This window comes from Astatotilapia calliptera, chromosome 3 (assembly GCF_964374335.1).
Source record: "Astatotilapia calliptera chromosome 3, fAstCal68.1, whole genome shotgun sequence".
Taxonomy (NCBI): domain Eukaryota; kingdom Metazoa; phylum Chordata; class Actinopteri; order Cichliformes; family Cichlidae; genus Astatotilapia; species Astatotilapia calliptera.
In genome coordinates this window covers 38,320,383-38,344,566 of record NC_137424.1, presented here as the reverse complement: position 1 = coordinate 38,344,566, position 24,184 = coordinate 38,320,383, and the positions used below count along the sequence as shown (strand labels likewise).

Genomic DNA, 24,184 nt, shown 5'->3' with positions numbered 1-24,184 from the left:
TACAATCTCTCTGTAAAGCAGTGTTTATCTTCCAGTCATTCTAAAGCTGTGTCTCATTTGCAGTTCCTGCTGTGGCAACCTGAACCTCCTAGCAAGATCAACTGAGTTTATCTTATCTAATCAAATCTAATATGATCCAATTCAGTGACTGTAAGAACTCCTGTGAAAATGTAATTTCCATCCTACACAAATATTTTTCCTTCGGATGATGCATTACAATGAGTTGTTTCGACTCTAACGGTTGGGGTTGCAGCTTGCTTGAGAAATGGCTGTCTCTCACTAGCTCCACAAAAATATGATATTTCCAGTGTTACACGTGAATCCTAAAGTACAGCTCACACTTGGACTGTTTCGAGTTTCGAGGCCAAGGTTTCTGTTTTGGGGTTTGTGGAAAACTCTGTTGTTTCTGATAGTCTATAGTCGTATTAGTGGTTATACACAAATTAACACATTTTTAAGTCCATCTTTTTATTTCCTATTCAAAGTGATATTTAAAGTTCAATTTATAATGCATTTTTTATCTTAAATGGAAGATTAAATCCAGTCCTTGGACAAATCTAAGACTTTAATGGTTTGCTTTTAGTAGAATTTCCCCAGGATAGCCTCTTTTTCCCGAGCTGCTAAGGACAGATAGTAAAAGGAGCCATAAAGTTGAAAAACTAAGTACACCCTAACTCCCTCTGTAGGAATTACTGCTAATCCTAATTGCTGTTAATCCAGTGCACTTGATTAACTGATTAGCAGTAAGTGTGCACAGCTCTATAAAAGCAGACGTTCTGACGGTTTGTTGAAAGAAAGCCTCGTCTCTTTAAAAAGAACATGTACTTAGATTTGTAAAGTTGTAAACAATGTCCCTTGGACAGATGAGACCAAAGTCGATGTGTTTGTCTATCATACACAACATTATGTTTGGTGAAAATCGAAAACATCATACCAGCACCAACCAACACCTCATGCTAGCCATCAAGCATGGGGTTGGAGGTGTGATGATTTGGGCTTGTTTTGCAACCACAGGATCTGTGCACCTTACAGTCCCTGAGGCGACCATGCACTCCACTGAGTAATAAAGTATTCTAGATTCAACTGTCTGATAGCTAAAACTTGGCCCAAGCCCAGCAGCACATCTACAACACAATAGCTAAAAAAGAAAAGAATCAAGGTGCCACAATGGAACCGTCAAAGTCAAGACCTCAACCTGGTGGAAATGCTGCGGTGGGATCTCGAAGAGAGCTGAACATGAACAAACTCGTGTAAATGAACTGAAGCAACATTGTGAAGAAGAGTTAGCCAAAAAGCCACAATGATGTGACAGACTGGTAAAGTCATGCAAAATCTATTGCTGCTAAGGGTGCTTCTACAAGCTTTTGAACCATGGGGTGTGGCTAGTGTTATGGCCTGTCTAGGGGTGGCCAGACCATAACATTAGGGCCATAACATTAGGGTGATCCATCCCCGTCTGATCCCAAGCAGCACATCACACAACAAGTACAATTTGTTGGTGACTTATTTACAGTGAGTGAATTTTAACAAAGGACAGGAGTGGACCATAGCTTTGGGGTGGACCTAATGCCAAAGCAACAAACAAAAGGAGCCCCTCTAAAGGATGTACCAAACTTACCTACAAAAAGAATCAAAGCAAATGACAATGACTTATCTCCCTAACTAACAAAAACATGAGAAAATGATAATCAAATAAAAAAGGTAGTCCACTCCTACATGAAACAGCGCTGGACAGGTAACATAAAGTCTGCCGGGTGAGGTAAGCCGAGGATGAATGACTGGCCGTCCATGACGGTGTCATCATATAAGCCATCTCCAGGTCGTTAGCCAATCAATCCGTCCCTTGGATCCACCAATCACAGAGAGTCACCTGCACACTCAGATATGAAACAACAGTACGACAACAGTCGTAACACTAGTTTTACATGTGACTGTAGAGAGTACACAGAAACAAGCCTCTGGGGTTTGTCTCCTGTCACATACTTTAATACATGAAAAATGACCTGCTCTTCACCTGCATTACAATGCAAAGCATGTTGCAATGTTCAAATGGGCATTGGAAAATTGTTTTGAGACAGACTTCAACTGGAAAAAAGAGAAACAAGTGCACCAACTGTGAAAAGAAGCTTCTTCTTCACACTCTTTGACATTTAGGGCTGAAATTACTGAAGACTTTGTATTTGCTTTGATAGTTCTGACCTTCTGGCCTTGAGCAGTTTTTGTTCAGAAATGGGGTTGAGACTTTCGTCCACATGACCCATTTAATGTGCGTTGAGAACGGGAAAGGTCTGGTATGAATCGGGCTGAATTATTGAACTGGATCTAGAGTTGAGATACTTGTAAGTGAGAGGGATATTTAACAGGAAACACATCTTAACTTTTCACCCTGAAAAAACACGTTATGCTGTTCAAATACACAGACACAAACTGTTAATGGAAATTGTAAATCGTCCATTTGAAAACTGCTTTATTTTAAATGTCAGATGATGAAATAAAATTATAGAAAGCAGAGTTATTTTAAAGAAGAAGAGTTATCATTATGGTGTTATTTCATTTCACAGTTAAACCAAAGGTAATATGGTAAAAATATACTGTGACCAAACCTTTGTGATGCAAACACTTATAGCTTATTATACGTGTTAGATCCTTTATTAATCATTTGCAGGAAATGAAATTGTCACAGCTTCAATACAGACAATAGACACAATATGAATTCCTAATATAGTTAAAAATACATAAATGAATAAAATACGCAATAACTAACATGTGCAAACATGGATACAATCATTATTTTTACTATTACTGTGTAGCGGGTTATGAATGGCATTTTACCCACTGCACATTGCTGGTAATGTGCATTTTAAGACAGAAAGAGAAAGTATGTTGGGAAGAAGTGGGTTATATTTTAAGACTGAGCTTATTGACTAGCCGTTTTCTAGATGGAGATTTTGACCTTTTTCCTGTTGTATCTTTAACTTTGTAACTTTAAGTTGTTGACTTTGACTATTGGAACTGGACATGTTCAGCATGCTGAACATCCAGCAATTGTGTTTACATGCTATGTGTGATACGAATAAACCATACGAGTGCAAACTACGCTCATTTGTTTTTAGTGCACCCTTTAAACATGAACCTTATTGTGCATAAGGGAGGCTTTAGATGAAGTGAGCCTGAGTGTTGTGAGAACAGATGTTTCACAGTCGCTCTCTAAGCCTCTGATTGTAGGCTTGGTTTTTATTTTCACTTTTAATGTGGGAACTCTAATTATCACCTTAAGTCATGTTAAAGTAGATTTACTAACACATTTTGGTGTTGAGAACAGTTTTTTACACAGTTGAGGAGGAAAAGTGAAATAATTATTAAATAAGACTAGTTCTACACCTACGTAGGCTCTTTTGTTTTCTGGTAGCAGAGTATATTTGTTTGTGTGTGTGTGTGTGTGTGTGTCTATATAAACATAAATCTATACATTCTATCCTATATTGTCAGTTTAATGGTAATTTAATAGAAACCAAGAATTAACAGAAGGCAGCATAGCAGACATGGATACATGCCTGACTGTTTCACAGGCCTGTATCCAGGACTAAAGAAAAGTCAGCTCAGTTGCACCAAAATACCTCCAAAGGATAAAACAGGTGCTGTGAAGCCAGTTAAATGTTAGAAATAATATCAACACTTCACGCAAAGTCCAGCCCCCTAAGAGTAGGCAAACAATGAAAGAGATAGGGGGATACTGCCCAAGATGAAATACAGAGAATCCATAAATACATCAAGAAGATGGGCACCAGGGACGAACTGCCAAGAGAGTGCCTCAGGCAGCAAAAACCAGAGAATGATGAGGATGAAGATGATGTATTGTAAAAGACCAAGCCCATTCATTGGATCTATCATTGGCGTAATAGAGGAACTGGTTGACCTCAAGAAATCCTACCAGGAACTTCAAAAGTCCAGCCTGAAGGACATCATGGAGTTTCTGATCAGGACAGCGAGAGAAAAAGCCCTAAGCAGAAGGGTCTCACTTTGCAGGCTGTGCAAATGGGGTCATGAGACCATTTACACAGTGCAGCAATGTAAAGGATGTGAGTCAGGACAGCGTACTCGGAAAATGGAGTCGCACTGTGACATACCTACAAAAGAACAACCAAGGTTTCAGAGCTGGTGGCGAGCCAACCAGATATGGTGATGGTTGACAAGGAAAAAGACAGCAGTTGTGATTGATATGGCAATACCAGCTGACTGTAATGTCAGGATGAAGGAGCATGAGAAAATATGAAAGGTGTCACTGCCTAAAGGGACAAGTTAAACAGATATGGAAGGTGAAGATGAAAGTGGTCCCAGTCTTAATAGGAACATTAAGGCCTGTGACCTCCAAACCTGGTTCTAGCATATTCAGGTTACGGCTCAGTCTGACTCCACTCCTAGAATTGGACATACATCCCAGATCTCTGGTAGAGGTCTTAAGTTTGAGGAAGACCATAAATACTGCTAAGCTACAATTATTGCCTATTATTGTGGAGGTCCACCATATACCACCAGAGCAGCTCTTATCCATCAGGGCATGGACAGAGAATGCCTGGAGGTGTCCTGTGGTTTGTGGTAGCGGATGCTTTGGGTCCTCTGTATGGCCGAATCTGGCTTTTTGAGCCACATCTTTCCCATTTTAAATTGGATTGGGATCTGGGGAGTTGAGGCCAGGTCAGCACCTTGGGCTTTGTGTTGTGTTCCTCAAGCAGTTTCTGAGCACTTTTTGTGATGTAGTGGTGTTTTTTTGGCTGCAGCCATCAGGAAGTGCTTGTTTCTGTCAATGTGAGTGCCTCATTGAGACTTTATAGTTGCATCCAATGTAATACAAACGTAGTTAAATGTAGTTATATCTACATGTGATTGTTTTACCCTCAGAACACCTTAATGCACGGGTGTCGAACTCCAGGCCTCAAGGGCCGGTGTCCTGCAGCTTTTAGATGTGTCCTTGGTCCAACACAGCTGATTGAAATGGCTAAATGTCCTCCTCAACATGTCTTGAAGTTCTCCAGAGGCCTGGTAATGAACTGATCACTTGATTCAGGTGTGTTGACCCAGGGTGAGATCTAAAACCTGCAGGCCTGGAGTTCGACACCCCTGCCTTAATGTTTCAGAAATTTTGAGAAGAGACTTTTTTATGCTGTTCCCTTTTTGTATAAGTCAGCCTTCAACTATTTTGAGAGGAAAATGGCAGCAATGATAATAAAGTGACATCTTCAGACATGGAAGGAGAATGTAGCTCTAAATGATCTGCCAGGGGCTATTTGCCTCATTAGCCTCAGTGATAGCTCTAAAAACTAAATTGGCTTCAATTTTGAGCTAATACTTCCTTCTTTTTTTTTCTCTTTAAATCGAGGTAAGGCATCTAAGCAAAAGAGGCTCTTACATTCTCTGTTTTATGTTTCTTCAGGGTAACTTATGTGGCAGAGGTTTACACTATGCATTCACCTTCCCAGAAGAAAAAGTCTCTACTTCAAAAGTGGCTTTAGTATGACTCTTTGGGCTGCCAGGATTACAGTGTGGAGAAACGATGTGATCGCAATGCTCTTTTTGAAAATATATGAGCCCGGAAATTGAATTTTAAATAGTCCTAATATTAGCTACAATACTGGAATCTGACTCCATAATTGTGCTTGAGAGCTGATGAGATGAAATTTAGGATAAAAATAAAACTCTCTCCATGGTAGCAATTTGAAACTTTTACTGTAGGAAAGAGACCCAAACACTGCAGAACCCTTTTTTTTAACAACCGAGACATAAATCAAATGGCCTCTCTCCCACCTTCATCTCTGGTAGCAGGTGCTCTCATATTAGATGCTGTCCTGGGGAGAGAGAAAAAACACGATAGCAAGAAAATGAAATAGCTCATAAGGTAAGAATAGGCCTCTACTTACAATATAATGAAAATATAATACAATATAATGGTGAGGTAAAATAGTTCCAAAGCAGTTTAATTAGTCAAATCAATTAAACATAAGTCACAGTTGGAATCTTAACATTAAAGTGTTACACAAACATCATGTGCATACTTGCTTATTTAAAGTGTATATGCTATGTGTTTGCCGTATACTGTTTGCACATTTTTATCTGCACTTTTGTGAAACTATTATTTGAATATTGGACTCTGGCTAAAGGAGCTGTCAAAGTGATATCATGAAACGTATTAAAAATCAATCATGACAGTCATCAATAATGCACATATGTGAAATGCTGGAATTTTACTCATTTTTAGTCATAATGATTTGCTGTCGAATAAAAGGCAATAACTCTCCAGTTAAAAGGCAGCAGAATTAGAAGATTTGTGCAATGCTGTGAAAAACTACCCATGATTCAGTAGCTTGTAGAGCCACCTTTAGCAACAATAACTTCTTTACCAGTCTCTCCCATCATTGTGGTTAAGTTTTGACACATTTTACAATTTTGCTTCACTTCAGTGAGGTTTAGCTGTTGGAGAGATGGCCTCACATTTGACTGTAGAATACTTTGGTGTACAGAGGAGTGCATGGTCAACTCAATGACTGCAAGGTCTCGAGGTCCTGTGGCTGCAAAACAAGCCCAAATCATCACACCTCCACCACCGTGTTTGATAGTTGGTATGAGGTGTTGTATACGGTGCTGTTCATTATGGCCAAACATCTCCACTTTGCTCTCATCTATCCAAAGGATGTTGTTCCAGAAGTCTTGTGCGTTCTTCACCTTCCTAACAAGCCACACTTGTTCAGTCTTTTTTTAACTGTACTGTCATGAAGTTTAACATTTAACATGATAACTGAGGATTGTAGAGTTTGAGATATAGCTCTTGGGTTTTTTGTAGTTTCTGTGCAGCCTTACTTTTGGGTGAATTCGCTGAGACTTCCACAGCTGGGAATTGTGTTAAGACATCAGAATGCTACAGTCAGAACTTTGGCTTTACAGATCAGCCATGATCGGTTAATCAGGATTATTTGATTAGCAGTACCCGGCTGCTACTTACCCTCTAAAGTTCTATGGAAGCTGTAAGGTTGTAGTTAGTTAGACTTAGACTTAGTTAGACTTAAACAGAGAGGAATTTACTAATGCAAATTTGGTGCAGGAAATAGGGAATTTTCCAGGTGCCCATCTACTCTATTTGAAACTATACACTATATACACCATACACAACTATATGTGGTGTTTGTGCGGTACTGTAGCATTATATTATATAGCAGGTAAATATATTCTATGTCACCCTTTAGAATTGATGTTGAGATCAGCTGGGTGAGAGAGGTGCATTTGTAACTACAACCTGCACCAAAGACACTTCAACAATGTGAAGACTTGTTGACAAAGCGGCTTAAAGCTGGAGCCGCTGGTTAATTGACAGGCAGGATAGACTGCCTCTATGACTTTACAATAGGGTCAGATTGAATTGTGGACTGTGAATAAAAACAAAATATGTAATTCTGCATGAACATTCATGTGTGTGAATGTGATTGAAAAAAAGATTTTGACTGACCTTAAGTTTCTAAGATTGAAAAGTTTCTACTGTACAGCTCGTGAGCCAACATGTACATGTTTTTGGTCCTGGGAAATACTCTGCGTACTACACTATACTCTATCTGCTTTGGGACTGAGAGATCAATCAATCAATACAGTCTTGCTGGCTTAGTTTATAAAATGTATCAGTCAAGAGCAAAATAGCTTAACGTTTAAGAAGTTAGGTTGCACTGTAATCTGAGATTTATGCAGGGCAAATACTCAGGTGTATGCTGTAGCTTTCAGACGTATTTCCATCATTGAAGCTTTCAAGCTGGGCTAGCAGAGTGCCCATGTGTCAAGTCTTTGTTCTTAACTAAGCTGTAGCTGACTGCCTGCTGTTCATTCATATCTTCTTACCTAATTTATGTCTAAGTGGTTTAAAGCCATTTTACCTATAACTCAAAGCAGTTTTTCTAAATTGATAATCAGTTATGAAAAAAGTGCGCTACATCTGTTACATCAGTCTGTCCTGAATTTAAGTAGAGATTGAAATTGGATTCATTTTTTTTCAAGGTTATCACGACGCAATATTGACTCACCTCTGTGAAAACCTTGGGGCCAGTAAAACAGAAAAAAAACTAAAATAATTATCTCCCAAAGTAGTCAGCATGTCAATTTTCTTTATTTTTTCTGTTCGGATGAGGCAGATATTATTTGAAAGTCTTGCTTATATTAGTTTCTTTCTCTTTCTATTATGTATTATTTGATTAATTATTTCATTTGTGACTGTCAGCAATTGTAATTTTGCAGTCTCTGGAAAAAGTCAAAGTAATGATTCCCTGTTCCTTTCTGTCTCTCTTGATTACTCACTTAGACAATGATACGACTGTTATTTTGGCTAAAATAAGAAATGGCACATATTACATATTCTGAACAACATTGTTTGTCTTCATATTTTGCTTGCAGGGAGCCAGAGTTTTGTTTTAATGTCTTAAAGTGCTCTTGAGAACTAGTTCTTTGGGCAATCCTAGTTTTTCAAGTTTTTCTTTGGACATTGGCTGTTTTTTTCCCTCATTTTCAGTCCAGTCCATTTTTTATTGTTTGTTTAGACATTTAATAGATAATAATTACCTATTAATCATTAAAGGCTGCTGACTTATGGGATTAAAAGACAAGTTAACAAGATAAGATAACTTGTTATTGCACAGTCATACTGTGCACCTGTGGAAACAACAACAAACGAATTTTTCAAAAATATTTTGCATTTCTTTAGTTGCATCTATGAAAAATTCTAAAGGTAACACAGTTTTACAGACATACAGTAACAGGATGATTCCCAAAGAGCTGTTAGTTAAATGCTTGACACATCATGGCATGCATGGTGTGCAGTTTGTCCTTAAAATGTTTGAGGAACTTGAATAAGTGGAAGCAAAAGAAGAAGCAGCTGGACTAAAAAAGAAACAATCTACAGCAAATAAACGATATCTGACAGTCATAGCCCTGAGAAACAGGAAATATAAATCCACCAAACACTTGACATTACTTTATAAATGCCATCTGTCAAACATGGTGGAGGCTCTGTCGTGGTTTAGGGCTGCATTTCAGCCAGGATTGCTGGAGATCTCATCGAAATTAATAGAATTATTAGTGCAGAAAAGTACCGTCACATATTGAGAAACCTAAGATAACATCGGGAAAGAATCTGACTGGCAAGAGCTTCTTTCTTTGACATGACAATAACCTCAAACACACTGCCAGTGCAGTAAAAGCATAACTGGATAGAAAAACACACAATGGAGCACTATCAGTCATGGGCTGGCATCCCAAGAGCCCGGACCTCAACATTATTGAAGCAGTGTGGGATCATCTTGACAAAGAATGGAACAAAAGGCGGCTGACATCCAGAGAAAAGATTTGAGAGAAAGCTACGAGAAAGCTTGAGTTCAGGCAGTGTTGAATAATAAAATTGGTCACACCAAGTATTGACTTTCAATCTCGTTACAATTTTACAAACTCCTATTTGCATTTTTCTGTGCACGCACGTCTCAGTAAACCACAGCATCTATGTCTCGTTTTTCTAACAAAATATGAAGAAATGAGGGAATGCTCAAGACGTTGCACTGTCCTGTGTGATGACAAAATATTGTGAATTTTAAAATATTATCAACAACATTAGGATGACTCAAGTAAATAAAGCTATCTAGAGCATAACCTGTTACACAACTGCAGAAACACATTCTATTTACTGTGACCTAAGGTTGCTGTATGCTATCAAGATGAATAGTGTTGGTTTCCCTTAAAGTTTGCTAATAAACAATTAGCCACACCACTTTATATTGCCGAATCACCTTTGACTCCTGGCATGCCAGCAGAGTGTACACAGTGTTACCTGTAGCTAGTGTTGATGTTGCTGTGTTGCAGTGTCACCTCTAGTGAACTCCACCCACACCATCACATAGCAGTCTAGTGGGAGAAGTGCTTAATTGCTGTCTTTCTCTCCCTTCACTTTCGCTCTTCTCTGGATCTCAGTGGACTGAGGAATAAATATGCTCACCTTTTTTCCTGCGTATCCCCAGTGAGAACTAGTTGAGGGATTGTCTCGGAACGCTAATTAACATTTGATTGTTAAAGGTTGTTTCCAGTTTCTAACAATGTTGCTTTTTTCATACTTTTGATGTTTGTTATGAATATGCTCACCGACTTAACTGACACAACAATGTCGAAATATACGAAAAAGTCTGGTGTAATCCAGCATTTCCTGGTGGTGCACGGGTGTCAGACCTCGTTTTAGTCCAAGTATTTTTTTCCTACTGTTAAAAAAAGTTCAGTTAGATAAAACACATATTTTTGAGGCATCTGGAAGAAAAAACAAAGCTAGTGAAGCCCTATTAGCTTAATTGTTCCCCTTCAATCATTTAGCAAAAATGACATGAAAATAAGGCGCATATTTAACAGAACACAATTTACAGTGGCACTTAAAGTTCTCCATTTAGGTTACACAGGTAGTTTGTAAACATTTCAGTGTTTTCTAAATAATTCCAAGCATATATATTATTATTGAATTTCTTTAAAACTCTTTCTGTGAAATATAGAGACCTTCCGGAAACCACTGGTTGCTAGCTAGAAATGTGTACTCCCCAAGCACTTGGTGAGTGGTTGCCAGAGGTTGCTCCATGAAAGAGGTATTTGGTGCTGCACCAAATACCTCCCACTTGGACAGTAGTTGATTAATGGTTGCAAATCGGCTCCTTCCTTGCAAACTACAGCTAGCTGCGGCAATCTGCTGGTAACCATAGTAGCCATAGGCAGGTTTTTGGTGTACCCATCGTGCAAACAACCTGACACTCAATAATGCACTTAGTCATGTCCCTAACAATAGAACCGGCAAGTTTAAAGTAGTTTGAATAACCAGTTGTCCAGATGAACAGACAATCACATACAAAGGTTCACTAATTTATTAGTGTGATGGTTGGAATATCTTAATTCGTCCACCATTAAGACTAATCTTTGTGATTGTGTGTTATATGTAAATTGAGTTAAACTGGGGAGAATTTCAATACAGAACTAGTTTTTCTTTATGAAATCAACAGATTTATGAGTGAACTGAGCCTGCTGATCCGGTGAAGCATGAAATAAAGCCTGAGGGGCTAAGTGGTTGCATCTAAGATATTTATTCTGTAAATGTGTACCTTCAGGCCCTAGAACACCTGCCAAAGTTTGACACAGTGTTACCAACTTATTGTGGCTAGTGCCAGAGCTGCATTGGAACAAGGTCGTAGATCGAGCGGTGGGCGTTGGAGTTCAGGCCCTTAATGGGAGGATCAGTCTTGTCGTTTCTGATTTTCTGCTTCTAATCATTTTCAAAGATTTATTTAGTCACCTATCGTGTTCTCCCTTTGCTTCTCTCTTTCTTTTGCATCCTCCACTCAGAGTCTCCCGTGTTGCACGTCATCATCTGTCATATTCGAGGCCTGTGCAGTTGGTGATTCATATGCAGAGCGTCACCACCAGCACACTTTGATTCCCTCCTACTCTCTTTTGCGCACTTTTATTCTTTTTATCCTTCTGTCTTGCCCTTCCCTCTGTCTTTGTTCTCCTGGCTCCTTCTTAGTCTTATATTTCCAGCACTGTCAGTCTCTTCTCCTCAAAGCCTTTGTCACTGCCCATCCATCTCACGAATACTTCCTCCTTCATGTCACACTGTGCTCATTTGCTTAGGATAGCCAGAGACAGTTTGTGTAAATGTGCCTCTTCGACCTTTCTGCTATGTCCCATTTATATAACATGGGAAAATGTGAAGTGTCTGTCTTGCAGACAGGCAGCTAATCAACCTGCAGCACAGTCTGCTCGGCATTTCTAATCTCTAATCAATTTTTTTTTACCCAGCGACACATTTTCTGTGTTGCTATGCCTGCTTTGTTTTCTTGCAGGCTGCCACACGGAGAAGAGCATCCAAGGTCAAATCACAGTGTCCTCACACACAAATAGCCTGGCCGTATTTTTATTTCTTTTGGCACAGTGATGGCGTGTCAGCAAAAGTGTACAGGGATAGATGGCTTTGCCTTGAGGGTAAGAGAGGGAGAAAAGAGGTACGGACATAGAGGAAATACTTTGTGTTGGTCATACATAGTCATGGGGAAAAAAAAATATAGACCTTTGTTAGAGCAGCCGGGTGCTGATAATCATTCCACTTGCTTGATTATTAGTGTGACCATAAGAGCAGATGATTTAGCAGTTTGCTTGTTCTCCCTTAAAACAACAAAGCTACATCTGAACAAACCACGAGACGTGGAACAATGTCGTTCGGAGAGATAAAACCAAAGTGGAGATGTCCAGCCAAAAACCAAACCACGGCACAAACACCTCATATTGACTGTAAAGCATGATGGTGGAGGTGTGATGATTTGGGTGGTTTTGCAGCTGCAGGACTTGAGCTTCTTACAGTCTGCAATGCAATAATAAGTATTGTAGCGTCAGATGTGAGGTCGTGTGTCCAATAGTTCAAGCTTGGCCCAGACTGGATCATGCAGCAGAGCAATGATCCCAAGCAAAGAAGCCATTAGAAGGAATTGAACATTAATTATTGATCTGCAGAACTCAATTATGCTATTTGGTGGTTAGATGCTGATGGCCCATCACAGCAGAATGAAATCCCAGAAGTGATAGGAATTAGAGCAGGACTGTCTAGACCCTGATGGTATTAAGGGATCACATGGAGGCTTTGGTGGAGGTGGGTTGGACAAAAGAGTCTGCAAGGAAGAATGAAAGACAAACAGTGGGATTTAAAGGATGCAGAGTGAAGGCTGATTGGTTTAAAGGAGGCGAGCAGAAAGATGATTGGGCTACAATTGGCCGTGAGTCCTGCAGCGTGAATAGACTAGCAGCTAAATACCTGGAAAGCAGACAGTTTTTATTATTCTGCGTAAGAAAGGTGCCAATGAATGAAATGCACTCTAGGCATTATTGTTGAATGTCATTATTTTGCATCCTAGCTTACAAAGGTGAGCTAGGAAGCTACATAAGGCTAAATCGAGGTTAACATTTTCATCAAAGTTTGTGTTGTAACTCTTAAGGATTAAATTAATTTCAAACTCAATCACAAAACATTGTTTCCTTCACTAAGTCTGACCTCTTGTTGACTCACTCTTGATCCTGCTGTGCATATAGACCCTTATAAATAAATCTCATTTAATGTAAATCTTGAGTGTTGTGTGCTTCCCTTTATGCAGAGGTCCCTGTGTCAGCCAAGAAATAAAAAATGAGGCAATATTTTGCAACACAAAGTATTATCACTACTGCATGAATGCACCATAAATGTACCAAATTCCATTGCAGTCAATCCAAGAGTTGTTGAGACATGTGGGGCTGCATTTCTTGCCGACATCATAGTAATGCTGCAGATGCTCGTTATTTTTTCTCCTTATGTTTGTGAAATACAGGGCAGACATGAAAGGATGAATGACTAAATAAAAGTCTCAAAAATGAGCCGTATTTAGTTCAATCCGCAAGCAAGTGTAAATAAGAGCAAATGAACTCGACAGCCAATCACTTACCTCTTTTCTGCCCCGCTGTCTCTGATGTTCATCGTTTTCATTTCTTTCATCTTCCTATTCTCGCACACGGTTCTTCGTCGCCCTTACACTTCCCAGCCCACGTCTATTTATTTTTTTTACACCATAGCCATTTTCGTTCCCTCCACCCTCCCTCACTCATTGTCTCTCCTCTTGTTTCGACTGTGGGCATCCTCTCATAACAGCCACTGTAATAGTTCGGATGTCAAGGAAGCAAACCAGGCCGGCTTTTCTCCTGTAAGTTTCACCATGATTGTCTTTGATCAGTTTGTTAGTAGATTAGTGATGATAGTGGCATCTTTTGTCACTGGTGGGAGCCATTGAGCCAGGACAGACTAGACAAGATAGCTTTGATTTAGTTGACTTCTAGAGTATTGACTATAACTTGCTTTAAATTCTGCTTGTGTCAGCTATGGGAATTATTTTGTCAAGTTTTTCAGAGTAACCATAACTTTGAAATATCGTTATGTAACTGTAATTCTTTTGTTGCATCCAGAGAGGTTTAGTCTCCACCAGCTACTGGAGTACATGCTAAATGTTCAACTAAACTTGGCACAAAAGTTTGGTCAATGGTTTCTTTGTTTTAACAACACTTCTTGGCAATAAATGTTATACGGTTGGAAGACCTGTTTATTTCCCCTTGAATGGTGCCACATAAGGAAAATGCATTTGTGGGTTGAGCAGCAGGGTTGAGTATGTTGGCTGTGCCCATGAACAACTTGCCAAATTAGATATATGCACCCTCAAGGGCTTCATGAGGGTAACTGTCCACTGAGGTGGGCCCCCGAGAATTGCATTCCCTATGGGACTTTGTTTCATTTCACACTGCAAGTGAGTATGCTAATGCCAGCATATTAGCTAGCTGGCAGTATGTACAGCAGCAGCTATGTACAGCTATGTAAGTGAGATAACACCGGGTTCAGAGTTCTGTACTTTTTGTGTGCGGTTTCAGCAAAACAATTTAACTGGAAATGGACGTGTGGCTAATGGCACTGACTTTGTGCTCTTTTAAAATAACATCTCACTATTTTCTCTACATTGCTAAATATACAATGTTATATACGGTAACAGTGTGCTGGGTTTTTGTTGTTTGTCTGAAGTTGGACTGATGGCAGCTTATAGTTGAAATGTTTTTGTCCATTGTTAGTAGACACTGTGAAGTATATTATAAAAAGAGCACCTGTACTGTCTTTTATACAAGGATACAAGGACTTACTAACCTTTGACAGCTCCTGCTGCTGCTCCTGATAACCTCCAAAAACCTGACTTACAGATAATTTGTGCTGATATTACCATCATCAACAAAAGATATTCTTTGGTTGCTGTGGTCTTTTACTGTTTTATAATCTTTGTTCATCTTCATCTATCCCACGTAGTTCACAGAAAATGCTGCCATTTGTTTTTTTCCTTTGATAAGTCAAAATAAACCCTTAATAAAGCCTGGACTTTACTAGAAAACCTCTAGATCTTTAGAGCTATTTTTTGCATAAAATGTAACATCGTCCAGAGTGCTTTCAAAATGTCCTTGCTAATTTCTTTTGTATATATGGTGGTTGCCGGTGTTGCATCAATATCTTTGCTTATGCCATGATAGTACATCACTCAAAGGTTCCTTTTGTCCTAAGGAGTATTTGCCCTGATGTAGAATGGTCCTGAGAACTGTGATGGTTACTAACTTGAACTTTTATCTGGGACCAGCTAAAATCTACAGTTTAGTGAGTACGTTTTGGTTTTCATTTTGTCTCTGCAGGTATACTTATACCCTGTGCCCATTCAATCAAGTTACACAAAAGAGCACGGCAGGAGTAGAGGTCTCATTAGGGTAAGTACCTCAATCACTGTTTCTTTTGTGCACACAGTTAAAATCCCAATCACTGACCAGCCGGGGTATTTCTGCGATCAGGTGGGAAAAAATTAAAGACAGTTTATAGAACGACATCTTTCCAAAGCGCTTAGCAGTACTCTGAGTACTGTGGCCTGAGATTCTATAGCAGAGCATAGTCAATATTTTAATATGAAGCCACAAAGCACTTCTAGTACAATTCACATACATTTTCCCTCCCCTGGGCTTTCATCATGCACTAAAAGCCAAGAAGGGCATTTTGTCTTATTTATACCAATTAGATAAATTCAGTGACAGCATTGTTCATTTCACGATTCGACCTGAAACAAATCCCACCCCTGCACTCCCCAGAAAGCTCTTTAATCATTGTTACAGTGCTCATATGAAGTTACCCTAAGACCAATATTTGCACTATTGATTCTTTTTTATTGTTATTCAATCTCTGTTAGCTTCGTATGACCTTTAATCAGTCACTAACAGATCTTTATTATATTTTTAATACTTTTTGATCAATGACAAAACGGAGCAGCTTTCATAGACTGGTGGGGTTATATTTCCTCAGCCTCCAAGGGTTTCAATTTCATCAAAAGGTTTACATTCTGGTCTTTTACCTTACCCTTGGGGAATGTCTTTGTCAACTGTTGGACACAGGTGTGCATCAAGAAGGCCGTGTGCTATGAAAGAAGCCACTCAGTCCCCACTGAAATGCACCTTTAATTGTCATAAACGTTTTTATTTTGATTCTTTGGAGATCTATCTGCTGTTAAGCAGTATATACCAGTGAAATATCTACTGCTTGATTGTATTTTTATCTTGCATGTGACTTTAAACGCTGGCTGTTATTCAGTCATTAGTTTTGCTTCGGCGACCACATCACCTCACCTTTCTCTTCACCGTAACATCTCTGTCAAAAACAAGAAGAAAAAAGAAAGCATACATCAAACGGATGGTTTTTTCCTGTTTATTTACTTACTTTTTCTTCTCTTATGAATTTTTGATTTAAGGTGATAATTATGGGATGTCGCCTCACTGTCCTTTTCCACTCTCTCATTAGCCTTGGCTGTCCGTCACCTGACACTTTTATAGGCTGCAATTATGGAAAACCTATTCCATCCACACTGACACCTATGCAAAAAGCTTTTATGATCCACGTCAGCTCCTTCCCTAAGAGGAAGACCGAGTTGCGCTGGTGTTTTTTTCCACTCAGTGACCACACAGACTAACAACTTGTTTTGCGGACGGATAATAAAAAGGTCTAAAATGGCCGTGGAAAATTTGCGACACGGAGTCAAAACATTTTGTCTGCTTTGAGATGCGATGCCATTAGGGCCCAACTTGAAGTAAGACTCGAGATAATTTAATTGCAATTATTCTTCCGTGCAGATACAGTGGGGGTTTTTTTTCCCTTTCAGGTGGAAAATTAATTGGAATCTAAAGCAGAGCTGTTTTCTTCTTCTTCTTTTCTTTTTTTCCACCATCAACTCCCACACTATGCTCACTTTTGGAGCGTAAAGTGCAATGCTTCACCATGTTTTTAGCGCAGGAAAGAGGAAGAACAGAATGCTAACTGTGAGTAATGTGACCCCAGCGCTTCTGCCTGCCTGTCACTCATCATGGTATGGAAGGGCAGAAGGACTAAACGAAATCAATGGTCAAACACGCCAAAATCTCTGCCAAACAGGACTCGAGGGACAGATTTCAAATGTATATTTATTTATTTTTTCCCCACATTCCAGCGTTTTTTCACACTGATGACTAAGACTAAACACAATGTTGGATTTTTCCATAGAAGTCAGAGAAAAATAATAATGCTAGCTTAATATAAGTTGTTATCACATGTACCTCATTGGTATTTTCTGGGTGTAGGCGGGCTGTGCGGCTCTATATGATGTACTATACTGTTTCCAGAGTGCGTGTAGTGAAGGTGGACTGCTTTCAGCTGAGGCAAGGGGGAGGGGAGGCACATGAATCATAGCTCGCATGGTGGGTATAAAGTTCATTTTTTTATCCAGACAGACCATCAGTCAGGCCTTGCAGGATGTGGCCGGGCCTCCTGATATCAATCTGCATGGAGGCCTCCTCTTTCTCCCCAGAGGGGGTGAGGAGGGAGAGGGGAGTGCTTTGATTTAAACGGCAGCATTTATCACACCTGCTCCAGCATCCTAAAGGACAACCATGTGAGACAGAGAAGAGGTGGCGGTGGTGTCAGAGAAACAGCATTACCATGCGCGGCCTCCCACTGGAAGCGTGGCTGCCCTGGCGATGACATTGCTAATACTCGCTCGTACGATTTTCTGACTAATTTGGATTAGTCGTGTTACGTTTCCGCGGCATTAAATTGATGGCGCCGCTGCCGAATTTCGATTACGGCTCACGGCCTGCACAGTTTGCGAAGTGTGTCACGGCTCATAAAAGTTGAAATTGTACCCTGAGCCTTAACCTTCCTTCATGCTTGGTTTTGCAGCATAGCTTGGCGTTAGACCATTAACTACACAAATGTTTGCGAGGAACAATAAATCAACCTGGCAACGCTTTCTTTTGCAGCTGCTCGCTCTTATATTGTGGCCACACACTGCCAAAGATTTCATAAGGCACAGCAGTCACTCTGTGCTTCCAATTATCTGTAAACGCAGATATTATACAACACATATTCACCTCTTGAATTCCAATATCTCTGTTTTCCATTTAGCTTTCCTGCCTTTCGGCCTCGGCGTCACAAGCGCTTCCTGAAATGGCTATTGTAACACTAACATCAGCCATGATAATGATAATAGAATAGGAGAAAATGCTTGCATTGCTACAAACACTATCCCAACGTGACAGCGTCGTCCATCTTCATAATGTCCCCGCGGTACCCACCCCCGCCCTCCTCCTCAAAGGGCAGACATGCTAGGTACATTGACAAGACAGCAAATGCAGAGCTGCTAAATGCTTCTGGAAAAGTCCAAACAGAGACGCACGCGGGCAGATCTCTTGCTACCTCTGTGCTTATGTGAGGTATTGCAAGCACTGCCGTTACAATTTGTTTGATGGAGAAACACCACATGCAGAGAATTAATACTGTGTTAACAAACAGAACATTGATCATATTGTCACCAGCATGTCACATTAATTTCCAAAAAGCCAATGTGGTATTGAGATCACTCCTTACAACGTGGGAGGAAATTTGGACCGTTCTTCCTTAGAGAACTGCTTCAGTTTAGCCATATTCTTAGTGTGTCTGGTGTGAATGGCTGGATGTCTGGGCTCTGACTGGACCGCTCCAAAACACAGATTTTCTTTGTTGAAAATAATTGTGTGCTAGAGTTGCTTTAATGTTTAAGGTTATTGTCCTGCTGTGTCATCCAGTTAGTGCTGACCCAAGGCCCCAGTCGCACGGGTCACGGGGGAAAATACAGGATTAAACACCGCCACCTTGCCAGCAAGCTGTTTATTCGACCAGTAGACAAATTATATAACGTGTTATACAATAAATACATGTCCGGTAAAGCGCAGTGTGACTGACTTTTTAGCTAACGTAAGCTAAAGTGGCAGTGTCTGTTTTTGTTTTTGACGCTGTCGCTGGTACGAGATTCCGGAATGGCACCACTTACCTCAACATCCAGCTGTGAAAGCTGCATCAACCTGAGCCAAAAAGTGATCGAGCTGGAACAAAGGATATCCACGCTATACCAAATCCAGGGGGCTGAATGCAAACTTGACACGATCCTCCTTGGCAAAGCTCAAACCACCGCTACTAGCGCTGAGCTAGCCGACACAGTGCACCATCCAGCTGCTGTGTCCCAAGATCCCGCCAACAGTCAACACAGGCTCTCAACTTGCGTCGCTGGTGCTTCTGCCAAGGACGAGAACTCCTGGTTTCAGCTAGGGGCCAGACCCAAGGCTCTGGTCAGCTCCACTCCACTCCAACCAGCGCCATGGACCATGGTTGAGACGCGCGGTGGCTGCAGAGGGGGCAGGAGGATCCGTCTCTCGCACCCTCACCCCTCCGGTGCGGTAGTATTGGAGAATAAATTCAATGTCCTGGATCCTGTGGACTTTCCTCCTCTGACTGCTAGCCCTCGCCATCCCGCTGTGTCGCTGAGGTCTACGCCATCTCCACCACTACGCCCCCGGAGCCGCGGCGGGCAACCCGACGCTGTGGTGCAAACTCACCGCAGAGAGCTGTGCTTTACCCCGGCTCCTCGGAGAAGAGGACCCACGGCGCGGCTACCTGGGAGTCACTCACGCAGTCCGGCTGGCGCATCTCCATCTGAACACCCCCGGTGTCGCGGCGCGGGCGTCTCAGATGGCCAACAGCCCCCGGTGGCACTTCCTCTCTCCACGCTGGTCCTCGGGGATTCCATCGTCAGGAACGTGCGGATAAGGGGGGCGCTCACGCTGTCGTTCCCGGGAGCCACTGTTGTTGACATAGTGGACAGAATTCCCAACATTCTGGCATCCCACCCACAGGTTAACCGGCTCATCATCCACATCGGCACCAATGACATCCCCAAACAGCAATCTGAGCTGCTGAAGTTGGACTTCCTCGAACTCTTCAGCCTCCTTGGTCAGTTGCAGGTGAGTGCTTTTATCTCTGGGCCCACCCCCACCTGTGGCAGAGGGATAGGCCGTTTCAGCCGGCTGCTCAGCCTTAACACCTGGCTTTCCTCTGCCTGTATCTCCCACGGCGTGGGTTTTATTAACAACTTTGATGCCTTCTGGGAGAGGAGGCATCTTTTTGGGGCAGACGGGCTCCACCTCAACGCCTGGGGACGCCGTTTGCTGTCCGCCAATTTGGCATTTGGCGTACAGCACTCCCGCACATCGCCACTGTCTGCCACTGACTGATGTTCCCCTGGTCCCAGCTCCTATATTTGTTCCACTTTTAACAGTAATACACAAAACTCTGGACTAGGACCTTTCTCTCCCACAGTCAACACAAAACCCGTCATAATCACAAACAGAGAGCGACAGAATTATTATTAAATCCAGTAACTCCAAAAACATTAATAACCTCCGGCCTCTTCAAAAATATCAACATCCATTCAACTCTATTGTCAATAATCCACCAGTCTCAATCAGTATGGCACTTTTAAATGTACGCTCTCTGTCGAACAAGTCTTTTATTATTAATGATTTAATTTTAGATAATAAATGTGACTGTTTATTTTTAACTGAAACATGGCTGGGTTCGGATGCACCAGTTGTTCTCACTGAGGCCTCCCCACCAAATTTTACTTTCTCTTTTTCTATTAGAAGTGGTAAGAGAGGTGGTGGGACTGCATCTTTAACCAACAACACACTCACCACCAAACACATTTTATTTGATCAATTTACCACTTTCGAATTCCATGCTATTGTTTTTAGCAGCCCTCCAGTTTTATCTGTCACAGTTTACAGACCACCTAAAGACAGCGCTGCTTTTATCAAGGAATTCTCAGAATTTTTAACAAACATACATTCAAACTATAATATGATAATTTTAACCGGTGATTTTAACCTGCACATAGATAATCCTTCTGACCCTGCATCAAAATAATTCTTAAACATTCTTCACTGTTTGGATTTTACCCAGCACGTCACGCAGCCGACTCACAACAGAGGACACACTCTGGACCTGGTCATCACCCATGGGCTGTCCACCAGCGTGTCCTCTGTTGTTGACTTGGCTGTCTCTGACCACTACTGTGTGTTTTTTAACATCACCGGTTTTATTCAGCAGGAGACCTCGGTGCGAACTGTGAGGAGGCGCTATCTAACCTCTGAAGTGGCTGCAAATTTTACCAGGGTTTTAGACGAATGCCCCCCTGTGATTTTACCTGCACCCTGCGATTTGATTTTTAGTTATTTTAACAGCAAACTGAAGAAAAGCCTCGACTCCGTTGCTCCACTCACCACCAAAAAGATTAACGTAAAACATGCATCACCCTGGAGAAACGAAGAAGTCAAAAAACTCAAAAGGAATTGCAGGGCAGCAGAAAGGAGATGGAGGAAAACTAAAAATAATATCAACCATCAAATATTTTCCGAGCAACTTAAAATGTACAATAATACATTAAGGAACTCAAGAAATTCATACTTCGCCAAAATAATCAGTATTAACAAAAATAATCCCAAGGTCCTCTTTTCCACCATAGATCATTTATTTAACCCTGATTTTAACAGCTCCCAAAGAAACCCCACAGACTCGCTCTGTGAGCAGTTTGCAGACCACTTCAGGGGAAAGATCAGCACCATCAGATCTGATATTTTATCTAATCGCGATATGATTTTAAACACATCTGAGGGCTCGATTGTACCTGAGGAGACACTGGACAGCTTTGTCCTGGTTAATGCTGAGAACCTTCAGAAAGTTTTCTCCACAGTGAGACCCACCACATGTCTTTTAGATCCAATCCCTTCTTCACTCTTTAAAACAGTTTATGGATTTTTTGAAGCTGAGCTTTTATACATGTTGAATTGCTCTCTTCAGTTGGGTGTCTTCCCTGCTGCCTTTAAAACGGCGGTGGTGAGGCCCCTTCTGAAGAAGAGCAATTTGGATTGTAATGATTTTAATAACTACAGACCTGTATCCAACTTACCATTTTTAAGTAAAGTCTTAGAAAAACTTGTTTTTACTCAGATTACTGATTTTCTCAATGATAGACAGATCCTGTCTGGATTTAGGGTGAACCACAGCACAGAGACGGCTCTCCTAAAGGTTTTAAATGATCTTAGATGTAACTGGGACGCCCAAAAGCTCTCAGTCCTGGTGCTACTGGATCTAAGCGCAGCCTTTGATACAGTAGACCACGCTATTCTTTTAAACAGACTAAAACACATGGTGTGCCTCTCTGGTGCTGTACACAACTGGTTCACTTCCTATCTCTCTGACAGATCTTTTATGGTGAGTATGGATACATGCTCCTCTAAGATCCATAAAATGACATGTGGTGTGCCTCAAGGGTCGGTTCTAGGCCCTGTACTTTTTAATTTGTATATGTTGCCTCTCGGCGGTGTCATCAGGAGGGATGGAGTGAACTTCCACAGTTACGCTGATGACACGCAGCTGTACATCTCCGTGTCTCCTGATGACACCAGACCAATGGATGCCCTTTTTAACTGTATCTTGGATATAAGATCTTGGATGGCAGAAAACTTTTTACAGCTTAACCAGGACAAAACTGAAGTTTTAATTGTCGGTCCTGAGGCTCAGAGAGAGAAACTCTTGTCTAAATTAGAGGCATTTTCACTATGTCCTTCACTACAAGTGAAAAACCTGGGTGTTATTTTTGACTCTGAGCTTGGTTTTATCCCACATGTTAAACATGTAACCAAAATTGGATTTTATCATCTAAAAAATATAGCCAGAGTCCGCCCTATTCTCTCTCGGGCCAACACGGAGATGCTGATGCATGCTTTTATTACCAGTCGCATTGATTACTGTAATGCCCTGCTCTCTGGTCTTCCTAAGAAGAATATTTCAACTTTACAACTCTTGCAAAACTCGGCAGCTCGTGTGCTGACGAAGACCAGAGGGCGGGCCCACATTACACCGGTTTTAGAATCGCTGCATTGGCTCCCCGTGTGTTTCAGGATCGATTTTAAAGTTCTTTTATTGGTTTTTAAATGTCTTAATGGTCTTGGGCCTTCTTATCTCTCAGATCTGCTTTTACCATACGAACCCTCGCGGACCCTGAGGTCCTCTGGTACTGGCCTTTTGATTGTCCCTAAAGTCAGGACACATACTCATGGAGAGGCAGCTTTTCAGTGGTATGGTCCTCGTCTGTGGAACAGCCTGCCGGAGGAGCTCAGGGCCGCAGAGAACGTACATGTTTTTAAGAACAGGCTCAAGACCCACCTTTTTATTTTAGCTTTTACTTAGCGTTTATTTATTTTTTATGCTTATTTATTCTATCCTGTTATTTTATTATTAATTTAGGATTTACCTAATATTTTTTTGATTTTATTCTTATTCATTTTTTAATCTTCTTACTCTATTTATATTTATATTTATATTGTATCCTGTTCTTATTTATTTTATCATTTTACCCTGTATATATCGTATTGCGTCATATCTCCAGTGTTTCCTCGGAGGGCGCTCTCTGCACCGGGGCTGTTATTGACCGTGGCTGCTGGGTCTCTGGGGTCCTCTAAGCCTGGCTGGGGGGCTCCTTGGCCTCCCTCCTGCTGTGTGCCCAGCCCGGAGGCTGCGGTCTGTGACCGGCTCCCGGTGCAGACGGCTCCCTGTTATAATGTTTCCTCACTTGGCTCATGCGAGCCCAGCCCAATTTTTACTCTTTAAGTGTGCGCGTGTGTGTATGTGTGTGTGGGTGGGGGTGGGGGGATATATGTGTATTGAGAGTGTGGGGAGTGAGTTGGAGGGTGGGGTGGGCTGCTTTTAACTATGTAAAGCACTTTGTGCTACATTTTCTCTGTATGAAAAGTGCTTTATAAATAAAGATTGATTGATTGATTGAAAATTGCGTATTCCCAACCAGTTGGCGAGTAGTTGCGGGTTCTGCACCAAAAATCTCTTAGTGATTGCTGTGGTCATTAGCAGATTGCAGGAGTCATCTATACTGAGCACAGAAGATGTGTGCAAGCAGTCTGAGACACTCTCACTCACAGGCTCTGGGCCTGTGTCACTGAGGCCTAAGTAAACCAGGTAGTTTAGTTTTCCCTCAGTGATGAGCTATTTGGTGCCTCAGGTGGTCAGCAGGTTATCTACCTATATGAAGGTCGGTGGATTGATCCATGTGTCGAAGTATCCGTGGGCAAGATACCGAACCCTGAGTGGACTGAGTACGTTTATCTGAGTGCGTTTGTTAGATAGCAGATCAAATAATGT

General features: G+C 41.2%; 1 protein-coding gene across 1 annotated transcript in view; it reads left to right on the top strand.

The window, feature by feature from the left end:
• Positions 1–24,184, top strand: part of LOC113018664 (glucosidase 2 subunit beta-like) — a 169,566-nt gene that overhangs the window by 128,508 nt on the left and 16,874 nt on the right. The window contains exon 13 of the mRNA XM_026161957.2: positions 15,280–15,351. Coding sequence (XP_026017742.1) covers positions 15,280–15,351 — 72 coding nt within the window. The remainder of the gene's footprint in view (positions 1–15,279; positions 15,352–24,184) is intronic.